Below are 23,579 nucleotides of genomic sequence, written 5' to 3'. Positions count from 1 at the left end.
GTGCGCCGCCAAAATACGTCCTTTTTGCACACGCTTTCCCCTCGGTTCGCGTAAACGAACAAGCACGAACTGCTCACGCTTCCCCGGCCGCTGTCAGGAGGTGAAAGTATAGCCGAGTCATGACTAAAGAAGACGTGAAGGGGTACGTAAATTAATTACATGTCACGCTAATTCCCCCTCCGAGGTAGTTTTAACCGCAGTGGCTGGCCGCGCCGGGCTAGCAGTGCTAGCAGTCCCACTTTCATTTGGTTGCATCAGCGGTCGGCGCCGATCGCGGTAGTGGAGGTTTTCACAATTCCACATCGCTGAACCTATATAGTATTGTATATACAGTACCGGCCAAAAGTTCCGACACACCTTCTCATTCAATGTGTTTTCTTTATTTTCATGACCATTTACAGGCATCAAGGCATCAAAGCTATGAATTAACACATGTGGAGTTATGTGAATATCAGGGAATTTCAGCAAAGGCATTTCCAGCCAGGGAATTTGATCATTTGGGTGCCAAGTCAATTTTGTTCATCACATTTAGTGCAGTAGCTAAAACCTGATGTGTGCTTACACGTCTTTGTTCCCAGTGAGGGTTTTTGTCTCTTGCACTTTCCTGACTGGAAAGTGATTAGCTGTCACATGTGACACACCATAGCACAGCTAACAGTGAAACGTGTCCTCTGCTTTTAACCATCACCCTTAGTGAGCAGTGGGCAGCCATGACAGGCCTCCGGGGAGCAACTTCGCTTAAGTGCACCTTGGCGGCTCGGGATTCGAACCGACAACCTTCCGATTACCGCCGCTTCCTTAATCGCTAGGCCACCACTGACCCAAATATAATACTTTTATATAATCATCTAATTACACTGGGATGCTGTGTCAGTGGGCTGGGCACACTTTCAGTTTTGTGCTGAAGATCATTCATTTACAGCATTTGGGCAAACACTTCCAAAAAGCAAGTGCTGCATTCAGACTAAATGTCCTATATAAATGCCCAGTTTCAGTTATTATTACAATACTGACCTCATCAGTTATCCCCATGTAATACAAAAGTAGTCAGTTTTGAGTACATCGGTATTATTTAACTCATAATTGTGCCAAGAGTGTGGTCTTTGGGCTGTAAAATGATACTACACAAAATGCACGTCCATGTGTGTTCATTTGTCTTCATCTGGTTGTCTGCATCGTTCTTTTTCCTGTTGGCTGTAAATGAATTGCGTTCTTAAACTGTGGAGCTTTAGGAATGAAAATTATTATTCAAATATTTGAAATGCCGGACTCATTCATTTGCTTATCCAACGCATTTGGATGGAATAGCATATGACCGTTTTATTTCAATATGATTTACTGGATCTGTTTTAGGCAATGCTTCAAATATGAAAAAAAGTCTTTTTAGCATTTGCAAACTAAATATTCATATTAATACACTTATCCATTGTAAGCATAGTTCGTTTTTTTTTTTTTTTTTTTTTTTCTTCAAAAAACTAAAAAAAATCTCATGTTTCTTAGTTCAGGTCAACTAAGGCCAAAGGCTGTCTTAACGCCATTTTATGGGTATATGGTGCAATTCCTGTTGCAGAAACCTTTCAACTGCTGCACATACATTTATCTGTTAGTATGCAAAAAATATAATATTTCAGACAAATGTTTATTTAATTTTTTTTCTGTCTGATGTATGTATTCATAGTAATAAATGACAGAATTTTGAACAACTGCTACTGGGTGCATGATTATAATAATAGAGGAACAGCACCAGGACATTTTATTTATTTTCATACCACTCCAGTTAGGTAGAGTTAGGGCAGCTTCTTGCCACCTTATCACCCAAAGTTAAACCAAATCTGAACGATCATTTGCCTCTTGCTAGCTAGTGTGTAAATGTTACTCTAGCTGTTTCTTCAACAATTGGAAATGCTGTTTCTGCTCCAGCCCTACTTTTACCATGCATTTTACGTTTACGTTACATACATTTAATTACATTCGACCCAGACTTAGATTAAATGAATAAACAGATGCGTGTTTTAAAAATTGGCTATTTTTGTCAAGCCATAATACTCTTGACTTTCTTGACCCTCAGACCGAACAAGTTTATAAAGGCACTTGGCACTGCAGCATTTAGAAGCTTAGAGAATAATGGGTTTAAAGGTAGACTGTCCGCTGGAAGTTATTGTTTCCCACCAGCCAAAGGGCTTCCCGTGAGGAAGTGGCACAGAGATTTGGCCGGGGAGCCGCTAACGGAGATGTTTGTGTTGCGTGTCGGCTTCCAGAGCGGCGGCGGAGGAGGAGCAACAGACCCAGTCCAAGAAAGCCCTGAAGAAACAGCAGAAGGAAGCAGAGAAAGCTGCAAAGAAGGCAGAGAAGCAGGCCAAGCAGGTCAGTGCTCCCGATCGCCCTGCCGACCCCCAACGGGGAGGCTGGCACTCATTGGGTGTGTGTGGAGAGGGGAAGGGGGTCGAATTCCCACCCTTGTTGTTCAGTGTTTGTATGTTCAGACAAAGACCCATTTAAGCTCAAATCAGACTATTGCTTTAGCAAAACAAAGACTACTGATATTAATCATGTGAGGATTGCAGAACTTCTTCCTCTGCCAAAAAGAACCTGTTTTGGTGCAAACTGGGCCAAAAGTAAATAGGAGTGGGTGTAGCAGCATTTCATTGAGGAGAGATTTTTTTTCTTATTGCAAATTTCATATACTGGGACAATATGAAGTGGTTTTACAAACATTGTAACGCCAATTAAGCGACTATAAGAATATAAAATAGATGGGAGAAGTGAACAATAACAAGTCTTTTGAATCATGTTAATTGGTGCGCTATTGGCAATCAATACGATAAAATGTCCTCAATAATGATATCATCTGTTCTGAAAACCTCAGTACAATTGCAAAATCTGGAAGGCAGCATTTTGTCTTAAATCACAGCTTTTTTGCTATAGTGTTGATCTTCGATGCATTGATGCCAAGTCGTTTATGCATATGGCCTATTTTAAAATATGAATGAATTGGCACTGAAACCAAACATGACGAAAACTGTCGTCACTGTGTGCTTCAGTGGTCTCCAAATATAGCAAGAAAAATAACCACTAGTTAACCACTACTAGTTCCAGTTCAGTTTTTACGTGCAGTTCTGAAAAACCATGAGATCCAGACATGAGCTCCTGAAAAGCTCCACAAGCATTTTTAAAGCACTTGCAGGCCGTCGTCATAACCATGATGAGACAGTTTAGTCAACTCTTTCCTCCCATGCTGTGCATTTAATGCATTAAATAAACAAATGAGAGCTGTCGCACTGCTGTTACGCTGATTCTTTCTCTTTCTGTCTTTCAGACCGTCGAGCAGCAGAACGCGGACGAGGATGTGAGTGAACTGAAACATCACCGGGATCCTTTCCAGTCAGGTGTATTTATCCCGGCCGGCTTCATGGTGTCAACTCTGTCTCTCTTCTCCTCCCCCGCCTTTCTCTTTTGTGTGTGTGTGTGTGTGTGTGTGTGTGTGTGTGTGTGTGTGTGTGTGTGTCTGATTTCGTTTAGGACTTTGCCAAGGACCGCTATGGCGTTTCTCCAATGGTGCAGTCTCAGCAGAAACTGGGTCAGTGAGGAGGAGCGGCTCCGTTCCCATTTGTTCTCGTGCTTTTCCCGGTTTCAAAGAGGCCCTTTGCTCTTCTGGGGCATCTGATCCTGTGCACAAAGTAGAATAAGTAAATAATGAGTCGCACGGAGGAGTCAGAAGTGGTGGGATAGCAGAATTTTTGGGGGATTTGAAGGGAGCGTGATGACTAATCGTGGAGGCGGCGGAGGCGCAGCACCCGTCCGTCAGCGCGTCCATTTACCTTTTTATTGCAGTTTTAATGGCGGAGAACAAACAGCGCTTCCACCTGGATGGCTGTCTGGGAGGATGAGTAGAGTTCGGGGGGGGTGGGTGGGTGATCCGTTTCATGTGGCCACGACTGGGCTTTTAGACGAACGTCCCATGAGCTGAAGATTCTTCAGAATTACAGGTGACCACAGAGGCCATTTGTCACCGTCAAAGAGGCTGAGGTTGATGGTCAGCTTTCATGGCGACCTGCTGTACGTTATATTTATTGGCCCTGGTGGCTCTGTAATCTGAGAGGAGCTCTTTGTAGGTGAGGGCTGTATGTGTGGGAAATAGGGGACACTTTTATGTCACAGTGAAAGATGCTTTTTTTTTTTTTTTTTTTTTTTTTTTTTGGCGGATGACAGACAGGGTGCTGGTCCGTGTCGAAGAGCTGACACCTGAGAAGGCTGACCAGCTAATCTGGGTACGCGCCAGAATCCACACCAGCAGAGCTAAAGGTAAATCCCTCCTTTGGTCAATTAAAAAAAAAAAAAGTGAAGTGGGGAGGGACTTCAAACCGGGGGTAATTATGCTATCTGGTTCACGAAACCTTAGAAGGGATTAAGTGTCCCTGCTCACCATTGTGTGCACGGAGGTTCGCCGTCTCCGCGCTGAAGGGGCTCTTCAGCCCCAAGTGTACCGGAGAGTTGTGTAAACAGCGAGCGACACGGGCCAAAGGAGCTTCACGCCGACTGAATCTGTCGCCGTGGTTGATGGCCTGCATGTGATAATAATGGGAAATGTACACGCTTACATGCGCCAATCAGAAATAAAACTAATTGCATGTCTGTTGCTTGGTTGGTTGTCCCCAAGTTTAATTTTGAATCTGAAATATATATATATATCTCATACATATATATTTTCCCCATCCCCCACAGTTGGTTCAAACTTTGTGTCGTGATTGTCAGACAGTACTTAGTCTTGCATTTTTTTACAATATAGAAGCAAACCGAGCACTAAGAAAACACGTGAGGTTCTGTAATAAACCTGCAGCATTTTACTCTCTTGGCATCTCTCTACCACCTTAACTTAGAAAACGGGGACAACCTTTCCAACGGTCCAAAAGATTTATGCTGAACAATTTCTTATCATTCACTCATGTTAATGAGCGTCTCATCAAGCGGCTTTTGATGATGACAGTGGTGAAGGTAAAAAGAGGCGACTCTGGAAAAAACAGATTCATCAAACACACTTCACTTTCTCCTGCTACAACAAATACTAAATATGTTTCTTGCATTATATTCTTCAAAACCACCTCAGAGTGACTGGTGTCTTAATGCATCATAAACTGCTCTAATGGACGTCAGCATTTTGAGATCAGCCTCGACTGTCTATTGTTTAGTTCCATGATTTCGCCAAAGACAGTGACAAAGAGAGAGAGAGGAAAAAGTCAATTAATCCTATTGTTACACAAAATAGACATTGACCTCTTTAAATAAATAAATAATCTTTACGGGCTCGAGCACCATGGACCATTCATTGTATTAACACATTTTCCACCACAATGAACCCCCTGACGCTGGCCCCGCTCTGGCATTTGTAGGCCTGCACGTACACATCTGAGCTAAGAGCGCGGTGTTGAATAAACCGCCGTATCATGATTATATCTCAAGAGTGCTTTCCTCTCAGGATGGCTTCCATGTCAAGACCTGCTCCCCCCCCACACACACACACACACACACACACACACACACACACACCCCGCCACCACATCACCTTCCCCTCCCCCCTCTCCCTTCCCGCCATTCATTCATTTATCCTCAGTGGAGGATGTCCTCGAGAGCTGAACAACATCCTGAGGTTCACAGGCCTCCAGCTCAGCCCCGTAGCTTGTACCGGCCCGTACTACATCAAAGCGTCTGGGTGGTCCGCGGCGCTCAAGGCGGGCAGGTAGCAGTTCGGTGACGTCCAGCCTCTGTACTTTAGTTTCAAAGCGAAGTGGATGTTTATGAGCGGTTTGCTTTAGTACCTGGACCATCTTAAGGGTGAAGCTGTTCGTGAGAACAGAAGGGGGGAGGGGGTTTGGGGTCCGGTCGGTAACACCTGCCTCTTGTTGTCACAGGGAAGCAGTGCTTCGTGGTCCTCCGTCAGCAGCAGTTCAACGTCCAGGCCCTCGTCGCCGTGGGAGACCGCGCGAGCAAGCAGATGGTGAAGTTTGCCGCCAAGTGAGTGAGGGGCCGGCGATTTCCTGCAGGGCTCCGTCTAACAATGGTGGGAAAAGGCGAGCGGCTCAAGGCGCTTTTACACATTCGTGGGATATCGATAATTTTTCACATTGGGACAAAAGCTCTGCTCTCGTCGCCGGGCGCGGCACTCCGTCAACACTTAAACAAGGCTGTTCCTGCGACAGGATAAAACATGCACTTCAGGCTTAAAAGCTGTGCTGATAATGAGGGACTGCTGGTCGGGCAGGGGTCCATCAGCAGGACCAGCCCAATTACAGGTAGCGAGCAGCGTCACCGTTCTAGAGAATTCCGCCTCAATCACTTGGAAAGGAAAACCCTTACACTGAATAGTTAATGTCTGACTGCTTGTTCAAACCATTATGAATGGTGACAGCAGGAAAATAGATATTTCCATTGAGAATCTTCATTCCAGAATGAATCACGCCTTGTTCTGTCCGGACCTTCAAAGCAGTGTGGTGGCCCAGCAGTCTTCTGAATCAGTTCTGATTACATATCTTCATCAACGTGTATATGATTTGGTTATAGGTCATTTTTTGTACCTGTTAATTAAAGCATTTTGAGCTGCAGCTCATGTCTGAAAGATGCTATGTAATTAAAGAACATTTTTGTTATTATTACATGTAATTTTGTACATCTTAATGTTTCATATGTAGAATATGATCTGTATATTACACATTTATTGATGAGTAGTCATGCTACCAACCTCACCAACCTCAGGCTTCAGAACAAAAACTGACCTGTGTCATGCGAACTTTCATCTGACGTGACCTGACCCCGCAATCACATGCGGAACCACAGTAACAGTTCGACCTTCAGTCACTTCCTCCTGTAGGATCTGAATGTGGTGTTCAGGGGAGCAGGTACTGGGAACGCTCCCAGGTCGTTATCTTTTTTTTTTTTTAATTTAGTTTAACACATCAAATCTCTTATTTACATTCATCTTCTCCTAAAAGCACAGTCATTAGTAATATTACCTCTCGGGCTACTGTGGATCTGGATCATTGTGGTTTCTCATACGCGTCAGTCATGAGATACCAAAACTGTTATCACGCAAACTCCTCGCCGGAGTCGGTTCCTCTTTGTAATTTCACAATCCTTGTGGTCTGACTTGGCAGTTGTGTTGATTGTGTGCAGCACGCTCAATGGTGGGGGGGAAAGATATTAAAACAATTTTAATAATACTAATAAAAAAACTGACATTCCTTTTGAAATGTTTTTGAGCATCAGCATAGAACAGTCATAGAGGGATCCAGTTCTTAAGCTTTATTTCCAGCAAGTAGGGTTTTTTTTATTTTATTTTTTTTTTATTTCCCATGACAATATAATAGCGAACCACATCAAGTGACAAATTGGATATGCTGCAGAAATGCAGAGGGTGAATTAGATTTTTCCCCCTCGTAATATAATTGTAGTAGAGCAACTCTGAGGTAGAGTGTGAACCTTTTGGAAGTCACACGGTGTCGTGTTTGAGGTCACTGGTCAGAGTGGCAAAAGGTGAACAGGCAGGTCAGGTTTATCTGCCGGACGTAGAACTGTAAATTCTGCAGTTCACGATCTAGACTCAGTTAAATTGTATAGAATCTTGTTTTAGATTTTCATTGTGCAGAGTACATGCCCAAAGCCAGCAAAATGCAGCTTGCGTCTAAAAAGACTGCAGAAGAGAGGCAAGCTCATTGTTGCAATAAATTTATACATATTTTACATAAAATTTGATGTTCTAAATATGACTGGGCATGTCAACCTCAATCACAGGAGGAACGTGCTTCCACCTCCATCTGGATGTGTGAACAGACTACATATATTAATTAGTCTGGTCACATGTTCCTCCTTGATTGACAGACCTAGTCATATTTATAACATAAATATTATACATTAGTATTGGGAAGATGACACTGTATGTATGTTTGAAGTTGATTTTAATTTTCATGGCACCTAACAAAGCATTTTCATCTTTCCTTACAAAATTCCCAAAATGCACTGCTCTGAGAGATCATATTTCACGCAAGGCAGCCCCAATCACCTCGGTAAGAGTTAATCGCAGCTCGCCCGCGGTATTAAGGATGCTTTATTTGTGTAGCAGATCCCAGCAGAGTTCAGAGCTTCTCGGCAGCAGCTGGCTGGGGCTCGGCATTCCCCTCTCTCAGCTGTCATTAGTCCTCCGTAATGAGACGAGGAGCAGGATTCCTTTTTTGTGTGTGTGTGGGGGGGTGCTCCATCGAACCTGCTTTTTCGTTCTGAGGGGTGTCTTCTTCAGAAGCGCTATAAACATCAGTGCAGTGGAGGGGGGCGCAAGGGAGCGGAGGAGCAGAGTGCGGTTAAGAGCCTTGATTCGTTTTCTGATTGATTTGAGAGTGCGACTGACAGTCTTGACTCATCTGCTCTGGTTCATTTTTGTTAAAAAAAAAAAAAAAAAAAATGTTGGCCACAAAGTACATTAACTAGGTGTAAAGTGTTGAAAATGTGGGTTGCCTGTTGCAACCAGGAGTTGTTTGTTTCAGCTGTTAAAAAAAGAAGAACCTCACTTCAGATGCATCACAAGGGAAACATTAGAACATAATGTTCTATGTTTCTCCTTCTCGACAGCATTACTAAGGAGAGCATCGTGGACGTAGAGGCTGTGGTGAGAACCGTGGAGCAGAAGATCGAGAGCTGCTCCCAGCAGGACGTTGAGCTGCACATTGAGAGGGTACGTGGCCTGGACATGTGACCTCAGGACCAAAGACGAAGGGATGTCAGAAACAGTGGAAGAGGGGAGTTGGGTTCGATGAAAAGCAGTTTTCTCATCTCAAACTGGGGCCCAATTATTTTTCACTTCCTTTACAGATCGCAGGTCTATATGTGTGTTCACTTTTATCACTTTTTTTTTTTTTCAGGGTTTTTTCCTGTTGTTGAGAGGTGTTTGAAGTCTCTCTTTCTCAGTGTCTCTTTCTACCTTCCATCCTCACACTCTTGACTTTCTTTGTCATAGATTTTTGTGATCAGCCAAGCTGAGCCACGCTTGCCCCTGCAGCTGGAGGATGCAGTCCGGCCTGAGGGAGAGGGGGATGAGGTGAGCGCCCATCATGGCCCCAGTCTTACCAGTGGCTCAGAGCATCCTTTGTTTAACCAGCTCCCTTTTTAGTGACACCTTGTGCTTCTGTATCACTTCCACATTTTCCACACACAGAATTCTCAGCCAACCTTATTTTCCCAGTACAATGCATCAGTAGGCTGTTCAGTCACAGTGTTCCTCAGTCCAGATCCCCATAGACAGGAGGACACATGAAATCCGATGTGGTTTTGCTGATGTGACCAGCACAACTTGACCCTTCACTACCCAATAAAATGCACCCAATTTTTCATGGTAAAATGAGCAGTTCTGCGTGTTTTACCAGGGATGTTCATTTATTTGATCCATGACTGATGCTTCACAGAACCCCAGAACAACACCCCAGAATTATCCAGCTCGCCAATTTAGCCACATTATTTTTTTAATGGGAAGCCCATGTCACTGACACCTTATCATCGCTGTGTGTGTGTGTGTGGATCTTTTGGAGACCACCACAGTCTGATATATCCCATAATTAGTTGCCCCAAGTGGGCTACAATTTTCACAGCTTGATGCATGGGGTCTGAATCTGAAGTCAACAACAAAGAGATCTACATACTTGCTGTAATATGTATTTAACTGGGGGGAAAAAACCCTCCAAAAACAAAATGTTAAAGCTGGATTTTACTGCTACCATGTTGGTAGGTCACAACTAGGTCCTATTCATGATGTTCTCAAACCTAGGGTGGAAATGCTCTGATGATTTTGTCCCCCAGATTGTGGGTTTGGTAATGCATTTTACATGATAAATGCCATGAATGTAAATCTATGCAGGCTTGTACAGGATAGGGTTTGGGGTTGAGTTAAATAGAGAAGACACCGGGGATACAGACGGGGGATTGTTTACTCAGTAAGCTGATCCTGGCTGCAGTTGTGGACCAGGTGTTCTTCTGTGTGCAGCAGACCCGCCTGGCCACTGCCTAGGAACGCGACCGGGCGGCTGTGATTATGATGTGTGGCAGCCAAACTACCTTTCGGTTTCTTGTAATAGATGATGTCTAGAGAAAAGGGTGAATGGTTTTTTTGGGGACTTTTGGCATCCTGTATTGCTGCCGTTGCTCAGAAACTGAGTTCTGCGGTACTTTCAGTGGTCTGTTAGCAAAGCAAAACTCTCTAAGCACAATATTGCAACGTCATGTGACTGACCTTGCACAACTTTCAAGTGCTTTGACCACAGTGATGTAGTCGAAGACAAAACTGCTGCCTCATTCTGGATTCTTTATTCCAGGAAGCCAGAGCCACTGTCAACCAGGACACCAAACTGGACAACAGAGTCATCGATCTCAGAGTAAGAATGACATTTTACTTCCCATATACACCCATAGTACTCTTTCTTTTAGTGTGAAGCTCCACTTTGCCCACAAACCAACACAACCCCCAAGATCATTGTTTTCATCTAGCAAGCTACTAATGGACTGGAGGGAAAGTTCCACAGCAATGGCATTCCTTCTCGCCCAGTTGGACTTAAGCACCTGTTCCTGATGAGCACTTCATCAGCACAAACCACATGGTGACTGGTGTCTGCATCCAAACCTAGTCCTGCGTCACAGGACAAAATACAAAAAACGCACAAAACAGGTCATTTGGATGGTCACTTTTTAGTGTTTTAATGACAATGACACTAGCAGCTTTGCTACAGACGGTTCATATATTCAAATTAGGATTTATGACACCTTAGTCTATCAACTTTGATCATCTAATAGATATTTCATATACGAAGAAGAAAAAAAACAGCTCTGTAAAAATACTGGGTGTCTGTCTGGATTTTTAAAAAAATATTTTACTGAAATAAAACAGTTTGAAGGTTTATTGAAATATTTTGATTGTTGACCCCCTTATGCATCTATGTTTTACCATATTTCGGTTACAGTATAACCGTGGTGGCGTAATAGTAGCATTAGTGACAGCAATTGTTAGTAGCACATAATTCATTTTTTTTGTCCTCACATGCATTCTACAGAAGTGCATGGGAAGTCCTGTTATCAGTACATCACTTGAACACAGAACCCTGAACCAGGTTGCGTTTTGCAGACAGCTGGTAACTAGCTGTAAAACGCAGTAATAAATAGTTCTGAACTGCCTCCAGATTATTTTTCTGCTCTGTAATTTCTTTGTAAAAAAAAGTGCGACGTTCTCGCTTTTTTTCCACCCTTTTTTCCCCCCGACGACTTGAAAGCACATTAGCTACATGAAATGTGCAAATATGCGAGATGGAGCCATGTGACTGAACCACAAGACAGCAGTTTTTTTTTTTTTTTTTTTTGGCCAGTCTGGTTACAGCAGTCTTGTAAACAAGAGAGTGACGCACACAGAGCTCCTCCCATCGTCCTCACCCCCCGCAGAGCGGGCAAACAGAGAGAAGTGAAAACAAGGCGAGAAAGTTCAGACAGCTGCCCACCTACTCCAATTACTCTCATCAGACCCCAACGCCGCCACTGTAAAGAACCTGAGAAAAAAAAAATCACTGCCTGCGGTCGTCGCCGGCTTTGTTTCCAGTGTGGGCGGTGACAGTTCTAACTGAGAAGTAAAATCTCTTTAGATTCTATATGTTTTTAGGTAAAGTAAAGGACCAGGTGTGCTTAGGGAGAGCTTCTTTGCTCTTTGGGTTAAATGGATGCTGTGATGCACTCAATGATGAGGTTCTCCAAATCTTGTTGAAGAACTACAAGCTCTTTCTGAGGATGTTAGGCCCAAAATGGGTATTAGGTCATTAGGTCCATCAGATATGGCAAGTGTCAGGAACTTCATGAATACATTTGTCTGACTTTTTTTTTTTTTTTTTCTTCCATTCTCCTCATGTTTCCAACTTCCTTGAGTGAAGAGGTGTAGGCGTTGTGTGAACTTCACATTCACAGTTCACCCGCTTCTTCTTCTGCTGCTGTTGCATTCGTTTTTTTTTTCTTCCCACTCTTTTCACAGACCACAACAAGCCAGGCCATCTTTCGTCTTCAGTCTGGTGTCTGCCAGCTCTTCAGAGACACTCTCATCAAGAAGGGCTTTGTGGAGATCCAGACCCCCAAGATCATCTCCGGTATCTGAATGTGCCAGCATCTGTTTTTCATATCTCCACACCTCCTGTTCCTCCTCTTCTCAGAAATGTTACAGAAAAAACAAGAGCTCTGAACTGTTCACTTTCTTACCCCTGAATGAGTAGATGAAGGCAGCAGCTACTCCCTTGTTTGTCAGGTTCTTAGGTTTTCATGTGAGATGGTGTGACCTCTTGTCACAAAGTTATCATTCCAACCCACCTTAACAATGTTCTGGTGTTTCTTAAAAGGTGTGTAATGAGTGCAGCAGTCTGCAAGTGGTCCTCCAGGAGCAGAATTTCTCAAAATTCATCTAGAATTGATGATAAAAGGTCAAGGAGCCTACCTAGAGACCAGTGGCAAGGTTAAGGAAGCAACAGGAATTCATAGGGGTATCGGGCCCTGCATATTATGGCCATTTCCAAGGAAAGTATGGACTGTTGAGTGAGGGGTATGATGGAAGCCAGAAGAAAATCTATGTTTTGTTCCAAGATATATACACTCTCCCAAAACCACAATGGGGGGAAATGAGTCAAATGAGGTTAATTTAGAAAAACACACAAGACTGAGCTCATGCTCAAAAAATGTTGTCCAACAAACCTCATACAATGATCAGCCATAATATTGACTAATATTGAGTGCCAAATGAGTCCTGACCTGTCTAGACATGGCACCCTAACTCCCCACGAATGGGCAATAGAAAACCATGCGGTTCGAATCCCGCTTACTACCATTGTGTCCCCGAGCAAGACACTTAACCCTAAGTTGCTCCAGGGAGACTGTCCCTGTAACTACTGATTGTAAGTCGCTCTGGATAAGGGCGTCTGATAAATGCTGTAAATGAAATGACTCCCATTTAACAAACCGAAAAAAAAATCACATTTGCCCTCTAGTGGCTTGCAGCAGTACAGGTAATATGAGTCTGTTAACATAGACAAAGGCAAAAAAAATAACAGAATTCCTTAAATCTGTTGAAAGTGGCCTTAAAAAAGGTCTTAAAAGTCTTTTATATTTGAACCAGTGGTCCACTGCAGAGCACGAACATCGTTTGAGAGCTGCAGTTTTGCAGATGCCATCACCTTTTTGTCTAACCTTCACAATTAGGTCTTTGTCAAAGTGGATCAAATCCTTCCCCATTTTCCTGCCTAATCGATGTTATTCACTTCACTGTCATAATGCTAAGACCAACAGTGCAAAGCCCAACAGTCAAGATTGGCATTAATTTGGACATTTGTTTACCATTGTACTTTATTAGACCCCGCACTCAAGACCACAAGGTTCACACTCTCTGTCCACATGGCCACATCAGCCTGCAGAATAGGAGGAACGTGTGGACCTACGTAAATAGGAGCGTGAGGCTGAAATTTCAGTTGGAGATGCGCTTAGCCTCACACAGAAGCGTGCTGGATATCAAACCCACACTGAGCTCCACTGACCTATTAAGAGCTTTAGTGTGTCACTTTTCAAGGTTTTAGGGCCAGTGTGGTAGCCAGGCCCACGGTTCACCATGGTAATCTACATATTTTTTGTTGTTGCACAGCCCAGCCTTGTGACTGGTGTTTTTCAGATACGCATCAGCAACGGAAAACAAGTAGAACTTCTGTTATTGTGCATTAGAGGAAGCACTTTTAGGAAGGTCTTGCCTTCTTTATATATGCTCCTTTTTTTGGGCCTCCAATCAGGGCGAAGGGGTGGGGCAACGCAGCACCTGATGACTGGTGTCCCAACGTCTCAGTTACGACATGGCTGCGCTACTGACGGTTGAGCATTTCAGGATGTTTCTGGTGGCCAATGACGAGCTGTCCCCTCAGCGGTTACTCTTTTAAAAAAATGGGCGCGCAAGTGCCAGGCCCAGCTGCAAAGAGATCATCCTGTACTCAACGAAAAACCGCATTTCCGTTTCACACTACACACCCAGTGTGCCTCATACGTGGGCGCTTGTACACAGTGTCTTTTGAAGACCAAAAAAAAAAAAAAAAAAGGCATTTTTTGACACTTTTTTTTTTTTTTTTTGACCCAGCACATAAGCAACAGGTTTAATATGTTTTAATGTCACTAACGGGGGGTCCGTCTCATTTAGCCGCCAGCGAGGGAGGAGCCAATGTCTTCACGGTGTCCTACTTCAAAACCAGTGCTTACCTGGCCCAGTCGCCCCAGCTCTACAAGCAGATGTGCATCTGCGCGGACTTCGACAAGGTCTTCTGCGTGGGCCCGGGTAAGATGCCCTTGTCCCACCCCCACTAAGCACTGAACCCGGCTCCATCAGCTGAAGGCTGGAAAGCACCCCACTGTTTTTACGCTGACACACAGAACTCGCTTGGAAATCACCAGGCTTTGACTTATACTGGAAATGCTATTAATGATAAATTTTGAAAAATAATACAACAAATCTGTTATGCAGCACTAATGACTGAATACAGGTTTATTGCTCAAGAATATTGGAGACTAATATATTATTGTGGTAGTGATGTTGAATTTTAAAATTATACACTACAAAGAGCAGTGGTGACGCTTTATTGGACTGTGAAGCTCAACAGCCCCCTCTTCTGGCCATATGTCTCAATTACTAAGGTGTACAAGTTTGTAAATCTTATGCTGTATACCACAAAACAGACTGGTATAATGCATCATATTTCAGCGCCATGGATGGAGGCCAAATCCCTCTTTCTGGCAGGTTGGTAGTATGGAATGGCAGTAAATAATATTGTGGACAACAGCAGATCTACTTTGTTGAATATTACCCCATTACATTTAATGACACATTTTTTCGATTTCTGGTACACGATGGCATGCCATGTAGACCCACGTGTTTCATTCCGTGTTCAATGGTAACTGGGAACAGCGCCACAACTGCCACCAGTGGCTAGAAAATATATTACATTTACTTGATTAAAAAGTTGCCATGGAGAACGAGTGGGACAAACTAAGTAGATTCTAAATGATTAATGATATTAACATTTTTCTCACTCCAAGTGTTCAGAGCTGAGGACTCAAACACTCATCGTCACTTGACTGAGTTTGTGGGCCTGGACATTGAGATGGCCTTCAGCTACCATTACCATGAGGTCATCGACTCAATCACCGACACCATGGTCCAGATATTTAAAGGGCTCAGAGATCAGTAAGGCACCATGTCATGGAACCTTTTATAACTCATATGATTTTATGGCATATTTAAGGAATAAAGGAAATGCTTTATGAATTGCAAATGTAGTTTATAATGCAACAGTCTTTTACTGTCCTCTGCTGGTGAAATTTTGTAAGTTAAGTGTGGCTTTAAAATGCCTTTGATGGCATTTGAATCCAGGCATAATAATATTTGACTCGTGTCAGCTTCCAGACGGAGATCCAGACGGTGAATAAGCAGTACCCCAGTGAGCCCTTTAAGTTCCTGGAACCCACGCTCAGGCTGGAGTACACAGAGGGCGTGGCTATGCTGCGAGCTGCCGGAGTGGAGATGGGTGATGAGGAGGACCTGAGGTCAGAGGCACCGATCTAATTCTTTAAAACACCTCCTTACCTACCCATGCAAACATTCTGAAATTATTATTATATCTGGAGAAATGAATATTTGTGATGTCCTGACAGTGCTTGTCCTCATGTTGCAGCACGCCTAACGAAAAGCTTCTTGGCCGCCTTGTCAAAGAGAAGGTATTTATACAGAAATAGAAAGAAGTGATGAGTAACTGGAGGATTTTAACCCCTTAACACCGTTCTTTCTCCCTTCAGTACGACACCGACTTTTATGTTCTGGACAAATACCCTCTGGCAGTCAGGCCTTTCTACACAATGCCTGACCCGAGCAACCCCGTAAGCGTGAAACTCTGTAACCTTCACTGACTCGTGCGTTAAATTTCCACGCTCCTCACCTGACCTCTGGCATTTCAGAAATACTCCAACTCCTACGACATGTTCATGAGAGGTGAGGAGATCCTGTCCGGAGCTCAGAGAGTCCACGATGCCCAGCTGCTGACGGAGAGGGCCCTGCACCACAGCATCGGTCAGTTCTCGCATCACTTGTCTGTTGATACTGACATTTTCTTTCACCATGTGCTAATAACCATATCTGATTGCATAGATCTGGAGAAGATCAAGGCATACATCGATTCCTTCCGATACGGGGCTCCGCCTCATGCTGGTGGTGGCATCGGTAAAGTAGATTTAACTTTCTTTGCTTGTTTTGCTTGTTAGTGATCAAGCATTGGTAGATTTTTTTTTTTTAAAGAAATTAGAATTTTTTTTTTGTACTGCAGGATTGGAGCGCGTGACCATGCTCTACCTTGGACTCCACAACGTTCGCCAAACCTCTATGTTCCCCCGTGACCCTAAACGCCTTACCCCCTGAGGGCCCAGCAGTGCAGATCTTGGCCAGAACAGACCACCAGGATGGGCCACACCACTGATTAACATGCAACCAGTGCACCATTTTAATTACTGTGCTAATGCAAATCTGCCAGGTCTGCAGAGTAACACAGAGTAAGAAGGATCTAATATATCTAAACCATGTGAAAGGAAACAGAAAACATTGTGTGAGAAGGTGGAAATTAGAAACATGCGGTGCAGTTCTCACTTAGGCTCTGAGTGTGTGTGTGTGTGTGTTTTTGTACAGGTTTGTACTAGTCACACTACAGATTATTCATAACGTTCATCTTCTACTTACACCTAAGTGTTAATTGTATAATATGTTTTTAAGAATGTACAATAAAATAATTATAAGTAACAATGTGATCTGGTTCGGTTTCGTTATTGAATGGATCTTCTGATGGGTCTGTGCCCCAGCCTTTAAAATATGGGGTAACACAATACTGATTAAAAAGACACACATGAGACGTACATACATAATGGTAATGTATATTTGTTTCAAGCATAATTGTTAATTATAATATAATTATCATAATTATTATCATAAACATTCCAAAAATGTTTAAATCTCAGGATGCTGATTGAATGAATGAATGAATGAATGAGTGTAGTTTCCATTCCAGATGCTGTTAAGCCACATGTCTGTGGTCTCAGTAATTATGCACGGCCTGCATAATTACTTTGGCTCGCAATTCAACCTTCTCTTCAGTCTCGTGGTCTCTGCCACCACTCCATGCTGTCAGAAGCTAAATAAATACGTTTTAGAAAAGATTTGATTTCTCATGAGGATGTTTTAAATGTCACAGGCTTCATTATGTCCTTTGCTGCCGCGGAGTTGACATGCGACCTACAGCCCGGGGCAGTGATAAGCTGCGGCCTGCAGGAAATAGCGTCTGAAATCAAGTTGGAGGTGCAGCTCATTATAGGAGGACTGATAATTGAAGAAGGAAGAGAAAAACAGTCTGATAAGCTGAGCGCAGGACCACACTATTTCATTACTTTCATTACTGTGCCAGTCGGTGCTCGTGATTGAGTTGTGATTATGGCTGCATCCAATAATTGTGTTTTGCTTTCGAGTGGAGCAGTTTGTGTTAAAAGCGTCCCTGGAGGAGTAGGGCCCACTGCACGCCCTCCACAAACCGCTAGACGAGGAAAAGAAAAGTTTCACCACCTTAAGTTTAGAATCTATGCTGTAGCCTGACAGACAACTGTTCCATTAACATGTAGGCTACAGTCAGGTCCATCAATATTGGGGACAATCACACTAATCTTTTTGGCTCTATACAATAATGGGGTAAAGAAATGGAACCATAAGGTTGCCGGTTCGGGTCCCAAAACGCCAAGCACCGTCCCCACACACTGCTCCCCGAGCGGCTTTTCCGTAGCCAGCACCTGTTCGGTCACCACGTTCGTTCACCTTCATTGCACTGTGAAGCCTGACCTCACGATCACAGGATGAAAATATGAAGGTAGGGTTAGGGAGTTATTTTCACATTAGTGACTGTCTAAATGATTGTAGTGCAAATTCCAAACCTATTCAAAGGCCAACAAGGACACGGTCATTTGTCAAAAATGGTCACATCTATGGGTACAAAGTTAAAGGCCATGACGGATAGACAGCAAAGTGCCGAGCAACTTCTCCCATCAGAGTCTCATTAAAACAGAGTGGACAGCACATCACTCCAGCAGCATTAGATGCAGAATCCAGCCATATGCTAATACTATGTGATGACTTCTGGTGACCACACTGAAGCACGGGACACCATGTTTGATAGAAAAATGAACACATTTTATTAGAAATAAGTTTGTATTCACACTTTGCTCCCGGTGGCTACAGAGTGATACTACTGTTAAAAAGAACTCTTCACTCAGAAAACCGCATGAGAAACAACTGTAGTAGGTAGAATTATGCAACACGTGTATATTAATATGAGCAGCTATTGTATGGTCTGATAAAATAATGTCATGATGAAGAAACAAATGCTCAGTTATCTGCATTAGTGCATTAGCACCATGTTACCAGGTGCCAGGGACCTGCTTAATCCAATAAATGCACAGGCGTGATTCACCAAAAACGATATAATCGTATTTTACTGTAGAAACAGTCTGATCTACATAAGAAGGTAATGGAAGGTACATCTGTGTCCATACGGTGCCCAAGGCGTTTCTATAGAGGCACAACCAATTGTCAAGAAATGTCATTTTAAATAGGTTTTTCATGCAACCTGACCATTTTAAGGTACAGCAGGTTCCACCCCCAGTTTTCATCCTTCTATCCGTACATTCAGATAATGTGGGTTTTATTTGGGGTTTGAACCACATCACAGTCACCGCAAGGTAAAGATTTATCCAAATGCGTTCGTGACTATACAGACTGTGCATGGCATGAGATGGGTTCTAGCCTCCTGTCGGGTTAGTTTACACAAGTGCCTGTGTGTAGTTTAGTACTTCATGAACATATGGTGTAGGTGTTCGTAATAAAGTGGCCGGTGAGGTCTTATTCTGCCGGTCCTACTCCGACGAGGCTCCGGTAATTTGTACCAGGAACATAAAGATCTGGACGATGTCGACGTAGAGTGCCAGCGCTCCGTATATGTACTCCTCTGGGCTGAGGGCGTACGCTCTGTTCCCCATCAGCAGCTGGGTGTGGTAGGCCAAAAACTAAAATGGAGGAATGAACTCAAGTCCAGTAAATTACATTTACACCGTTTATCAGACGCTCTTATCAAGAGAGACTTACAACTCAGGGTTAAGTGTCTTGCTCAGGGACACAATGTAGTAAGTGGGGTTTGAACCTGGGACTTTGTGGTCTTCTGGTTCATAGGCGAGTGTCTCACCCACAAGGGTACTACCACCCCTCAGACAGGGTAGTAGTAGCCGAGTGGGTAAAGACAGGGTCTTTACCAGGAACTTACCAGGGTGTAGACGATTGCTCCGATTGCGGCGTACAGCATGTGAAGCCAGGGAACCTTTTAGGGGAAGAAGGGTGGTTTTCATGTTACAATGGAGTACAATGGTGACTGGAATTTGTATTGTAAGGATGTAGACACTACACATTAATTCTCTACAGGGCATCTATAGATATGTAATGATCTAATGATCATAGTTTTTAAGAGAAATTACATAAAAAAAAAACACACTAAATTTGTCAAATAATCCTATATTACCATTCAATAATCAGGATAATGAAATTTGCTTTGTTATACCTTAATTGCTGAAGAGTTTTTCAATATTATATCTAATATGTATTCTATATCCCATTAAAAGGCCAGTAAAGTTACTCTCTTCAGCCAGTAGAGGGCGCCATTTAGTTTGGAAGAAGTGAACTGGGATGGATGCTCAAGCAATAACACGGCTCATAAACTCTAACTTTAGGTACAGAAGGGTCCTGGTGTCACTTACGTATTGGAATGAGAGCACAATGGCCGTTACAATTCCAATAACCAGGAACACCATGGCGAGCACACAGAAAAGCCCTGTGCATGAGGTGAAGTCCACCTGGAGTAAAAGTGTTCAGCCGAAGAAGAAAAAAAAACAGCAATGAGCATAGTCCAAAAGGAACTGTAAATGAAGTGTATGAACTGTAAAAAAAAATGTTTAATCTAAACTAAATAAAGCCATCACTTTGCAAACCATATTTTTTACAAAATGCCATGAATTTTTAAAAGGAGACAGTTCTTCTTTGTGTTCCCAGACAAAGAAGCCATTTGATCCGAGCCACAAAGGCACATTCACACGCGATCAAATGTTAGGGGCAGGCAGCCTCTGATACAGGAGGCTCAGCCTCTATACTGTACCTTGGTTTGAAAACAGAAGACGGTGACAATGACGCAGACTACGGCTGTAATCAGGAGTGCCAGAAATACAGCTTTGGTGTCGTAGTAGCTAAAAAAAAAAAAAAAGACAGAACAGGAAAGCGATAAAGCCATCTTCATGTAGCCGGAAACATTTATAATGCACCAGGGTCATACCTCGATATTGTTCCGGTCATGTAAGACATGGCAAGGGTCTATTAATAAAAGATTTCATGTATCAGTACATTACATTTTTACATATCGGTATAAAGAAATTCAGATTGATGGGAGAGAGAGAAACGTACAAAAACACACAGCAGAATGAGATTCCATGGGAAGACTCTCCTGCAGAAAGGCGATGGGGATTGAAATCAGCATCTGGGAATAAAACGAATGAAGTCCCGCGAGCGATATGGAAATAAGCGGACCTGCTCACCTGGGCTTTTCACAGCAGACCAGGACAATGTACGTCACGAAGTAAATGGCGCTGTGCAGGGGGACGTTTTTGTAAGTTTGGCAATGACTGGTGAACTTAAACGGGTGTTTCATGGAGCGCAAAAGTTGATTACTTACAACGACGCCCAATACACGGCTGGATTCTGGACGACGAACGAACGCACAGGATCACTGGAATAAAACAGTAATACAAACTGGTCAAGAACATTAAATCTATATTTTTCCTAGCAGTGAATAATGTCCAAAGTGAGTAAGGAGTACGGAATAACACACGGTAAGTCTTACACGAATGTAAAAACTGCCACAATGGCGACCGTCACTATCAGCTGGGCGGCTAATATCAGGTATACCTGTGAAAAAAATGGCCAGAGCCATAAAAAAAAAGGGGAAACGGTTGCATTCAGTGATGTGGATTCGTATCTCACTTTTTGGATGAAGGCGTGTCGAATGGCTCGGCTGTCCCAGGCGCCAGGAGATGCAAATCCCTCCGCGTCGCCTGTAGTTAATAAGAATAAAAAAAAAAAAAAAAACCCAGACAATATTGATATTGATAGAAATCTGAAAGGGGGGGCGGGGCATACGTGGACATTCTGATGCTCGCGCCCACCTGTGCTCGGGCTGGAACGGGGCACTCCGGAGGGCCCGTACGTGGGGATGATGGGCGGCACCCCGGGGCAGTGGAAGGCGGGGCAGTGGCGGACTGCGGGCGGTGGCTGCATGCCCGGCTGGACTGGGTAGGGCACCGGCGGCTGTGGCGGGATGCCGTAGGCCGGGAATCCGTACCCAGGGGGCTGTGGGTAGTTGCCATGCGGATTTCCGTACGGGTGGTTCCTGGACTCCTCGTAACTCGGCGGCAAGTCGGTTTTCAGCATGGCCTGCAAGGACACAGACGAAGACGTGCCCGGTGAAGACCCTTCCCCGCTGGGCCATCCACTGCCCCATTAAAATGAACAAAGCCGCTCTTTTCTTTTTCAAATGATGAAATCAATACAAACCTAATGTGGCGGTGTGGTTCACTCTTTTCTTCTAATTCTTCCCTGCGTGGCCTCACAAGTGCGGACGAAGCAGATTTAAGCAGCAATCCTATCCACCCTGAGCACATCTTATCAAATAAACATGGCCCGGCCCTCCGTCCAAAAGAGCCCGCATTTCATCCGCACATAAACCACCGGCTCGCCGAAACCTGGCTAATTCACACTTTTGAAGAACGCGAGATGAAAACCGCGTGTTAATTCCTATTTCTCACGGAATCAGCAGGAAAAAAACCGAGGCGGAGCTGACGGAGGTCACGGCATCACTCGAGTTGTGACAGTGTGGCGGTCATCTTCTGACAAAAGAGCAACGCAAATGTCTGCTTTTGTCGGCCACTTACCGGGATAAGAGGGCTCTTTTCAGGGAAGGAACTCGTCGGCAGCGGGGACGGTCGGTTCTGGGCAGGCTGACAGACGATCTGCCCGCCGCTGACATTTCCTGTTTTATTATTTATTACCTAATTCCCCTCAGTCCTCCGAGCTCGTCGCTCTTTTTTTTTTTTTTTCTTTTTTCTTTCTTCTTTTATTTGCGTCCCGCTAATATCGATCAGGCAGGAAAACGGTGACGCGCGTTTTTAATTAGCAATAAGGCGAATAAACGACCTGTTGCCCACCTTTCTCCGCGCGGTGTAAATCACGCGTCCACCAGCAGGCGGCGCCACGACCCTCCAAAAATACCCAAATTGCTGAAAAAGCAAGCAGTTCCTGGCATAAAACATCCAGCTCCAGAAAAGATGCGCGGTGTAAATCACGCATCCACCAGCAGGCGGCGCCACGACCCTTCAAAAATACCCAAATTACTGAAAAAAGCAAGCAGTTCCTGGCATAAAACATCCAGCTCCAGAAAAGATGCGCGGTGTAAATCACGCGTTCACCAGCAGGCGGCGCCACGACCCTCCAAAAATACCCAAATTACTGAAAAAAGCAAGCAGTTCCTGGCATAAAACATCCAGCTCCAGAAAAGATGCGCGGTGTAAATCACGCGTCCACCAGCAGGCGGCGCCACGACCCTCCAAAAATACCCAAATTGCTGAAAAAGCAAGCAGTTCCTGGCATAAAACATCCAGCTCCAGAAAAGATGCGCGGTGTAAATCACGCGTCCACCAGCAGGCGGCGCCACGAACCTCCAAAAATACCCAAATTACTGAAAAAAAGCAAGCAGTTCCTGGCATAAAACATCCAGCTCCAGAAAAGATGCGCGGTGTAAATCACGCGTCCACCAGCAGGCGGCGCCACGACCCTCCAAAAATACCCAAATTACTGAAAAAAGCAAGCAGTTCCTGGCATAAAACATCCAGCTCCAGAAAAGATGCGCGGTGTAAATCACGCGTCCACCAGCAGGCGGCGCCACGACCCTCCAAAAATACCCAAATTACTGAAAAAAGCAAGCAGTTCCTGGCATAAAACATCCAGCTCCAGAAAAGATGCGCGGTGTAAATCACGCATCCACCAGCAGGCGGCGCCACGACCCTTCAAAAATACTCAAATTACTGAAAAAAGCAAGCAGTTCCTGGCATAAAACATCCAGCTCCAGAAAAGATGCGCGGTGTAAATCACGCGTCCACCAGCAGGCGGCGCCACGACCCTTCAAAAATACTCAAATTACTGAAAAAAGCAAGCAGTTCCTGGCATAAAACATCCAGCTCCAGAAAAGATGCGCGGTGTAAATCACGCGTCCACCAGCAGGCGGCGCCACGACCCTTCAAAAATACTCAAATTACTGAAAAAAGCAAGCAGTTCCTGGCATAAAACATCCAGCTCCAGAAAAGATGCGCGGTGTAAATCACGCGTC

The 23,579-nt window shown here is 44.1% G+C and overlaps 2 protein-coding genes across 5 annotated transcripts; one reads left to right on the top strand and one right to left on the bottom strand.

Annotated features, from left to right (window-relative positions):
- Positions 1-16,869, top strand: dars1 (aspartyl-tRNA synthetase 1). Its single transcript, XM_028992011.1, has 18 exons — positions 1-142; positions 2,259-2,364; positions 3,317-3,346; positions 3,520-3,577; positions 4,210-4,302; positions 5,907-6,009; positions 8,614-8,716; positions 8,999-9,079; positions 10,347-10,406; positions 12,038-12,149; positions 14,225-14,359; positions 15,118-15,265; positions 15,478-15,624; positions 15,753-15,795; positions 15,874-15,954; positions 16,033-16,144; positions 16,223-16,294; positions 16,398-16,869. The coding sequence occupies exons 1-18, from the start codon at positions 120-122 to the stop codon at positions 16,487-16,489; spliced, it is 1,599 nt and encodes a 532-aa protein (XP_028847844.1). The 5' UTR covers positions 1-119; the 3' UTR covers positions 16,490-16,869.
- A 1,466-nt stretch (positions 16,870-18,335) lies between these two features.
- Positions 18,336-22,491, bottom strand: LOC114796938 (protein lifeguard 3). 4 transcript variants are annotated; one of them, XM_028991464.1, is made up of 13 exons: positions 22,129-22,490; positions 21,752-21,802; positions 21,364-21,631; positions 21,182-21,252; positions 21,042-21,106; positions 20,874-20,927; positions 20,737-20,787; positions 20,606-20,645; positions 20,478-20,515; positions 20,304-20,391; positions 19,909-20,004; positions 19,422-19,475; positions 18,336-19,167 (listed from the first exon to the last, which is right to left on the bottom strand). In XM_028991464.1, exons 3-13 carry the CDS (start codon positions 21,626-21,628, stop codon positions 19,018-19,020), a joined length of 972 nt encoding a protein of 323 aa, XP_028847297.1. In that variant the 5' UTR covers positions 21,629-21,631; positions 21,752-21,802; positions 22,129-22,490; the 3' UTR covers positions 18,336-19,017. The 4 variants fall into 4 exon arrangements, with proteins under 4 accessions (XP_028847297.1, XP_028847298.1, XP_028847299.1 ...); XM_028991465.1 differs by lacking the exon at positions 21,752-21,802 and having other exon boundaries at positions 22,129-22,491; XM_028991466.1 differs by lacking the exon at positions 21,042-21,106.
- Between the last annotated feature and the right edge of the window lie 1,088 nt (positions 22,492-23,579).

The sequence above is a fragment of the Denticeps clupeoides genome, chromosome 9 (genome assembly GCF_900700375.1).
Source record: "Denticeps clupeoides chromosome 9, fDenClu1.1, whole genome shotgun sequence".
Classification (NCBI taxonomy): Eukaryota; Metazoa; Chordata; class Actinopteri; order Clupeiformes; family Denticipitidae; genus Denticeps; species Denticeps clupeoides.
Note: the sequence above shows the minus strand (reverse complement) of the source record. Positions and strands in the feature narration are given on the sequence as shown.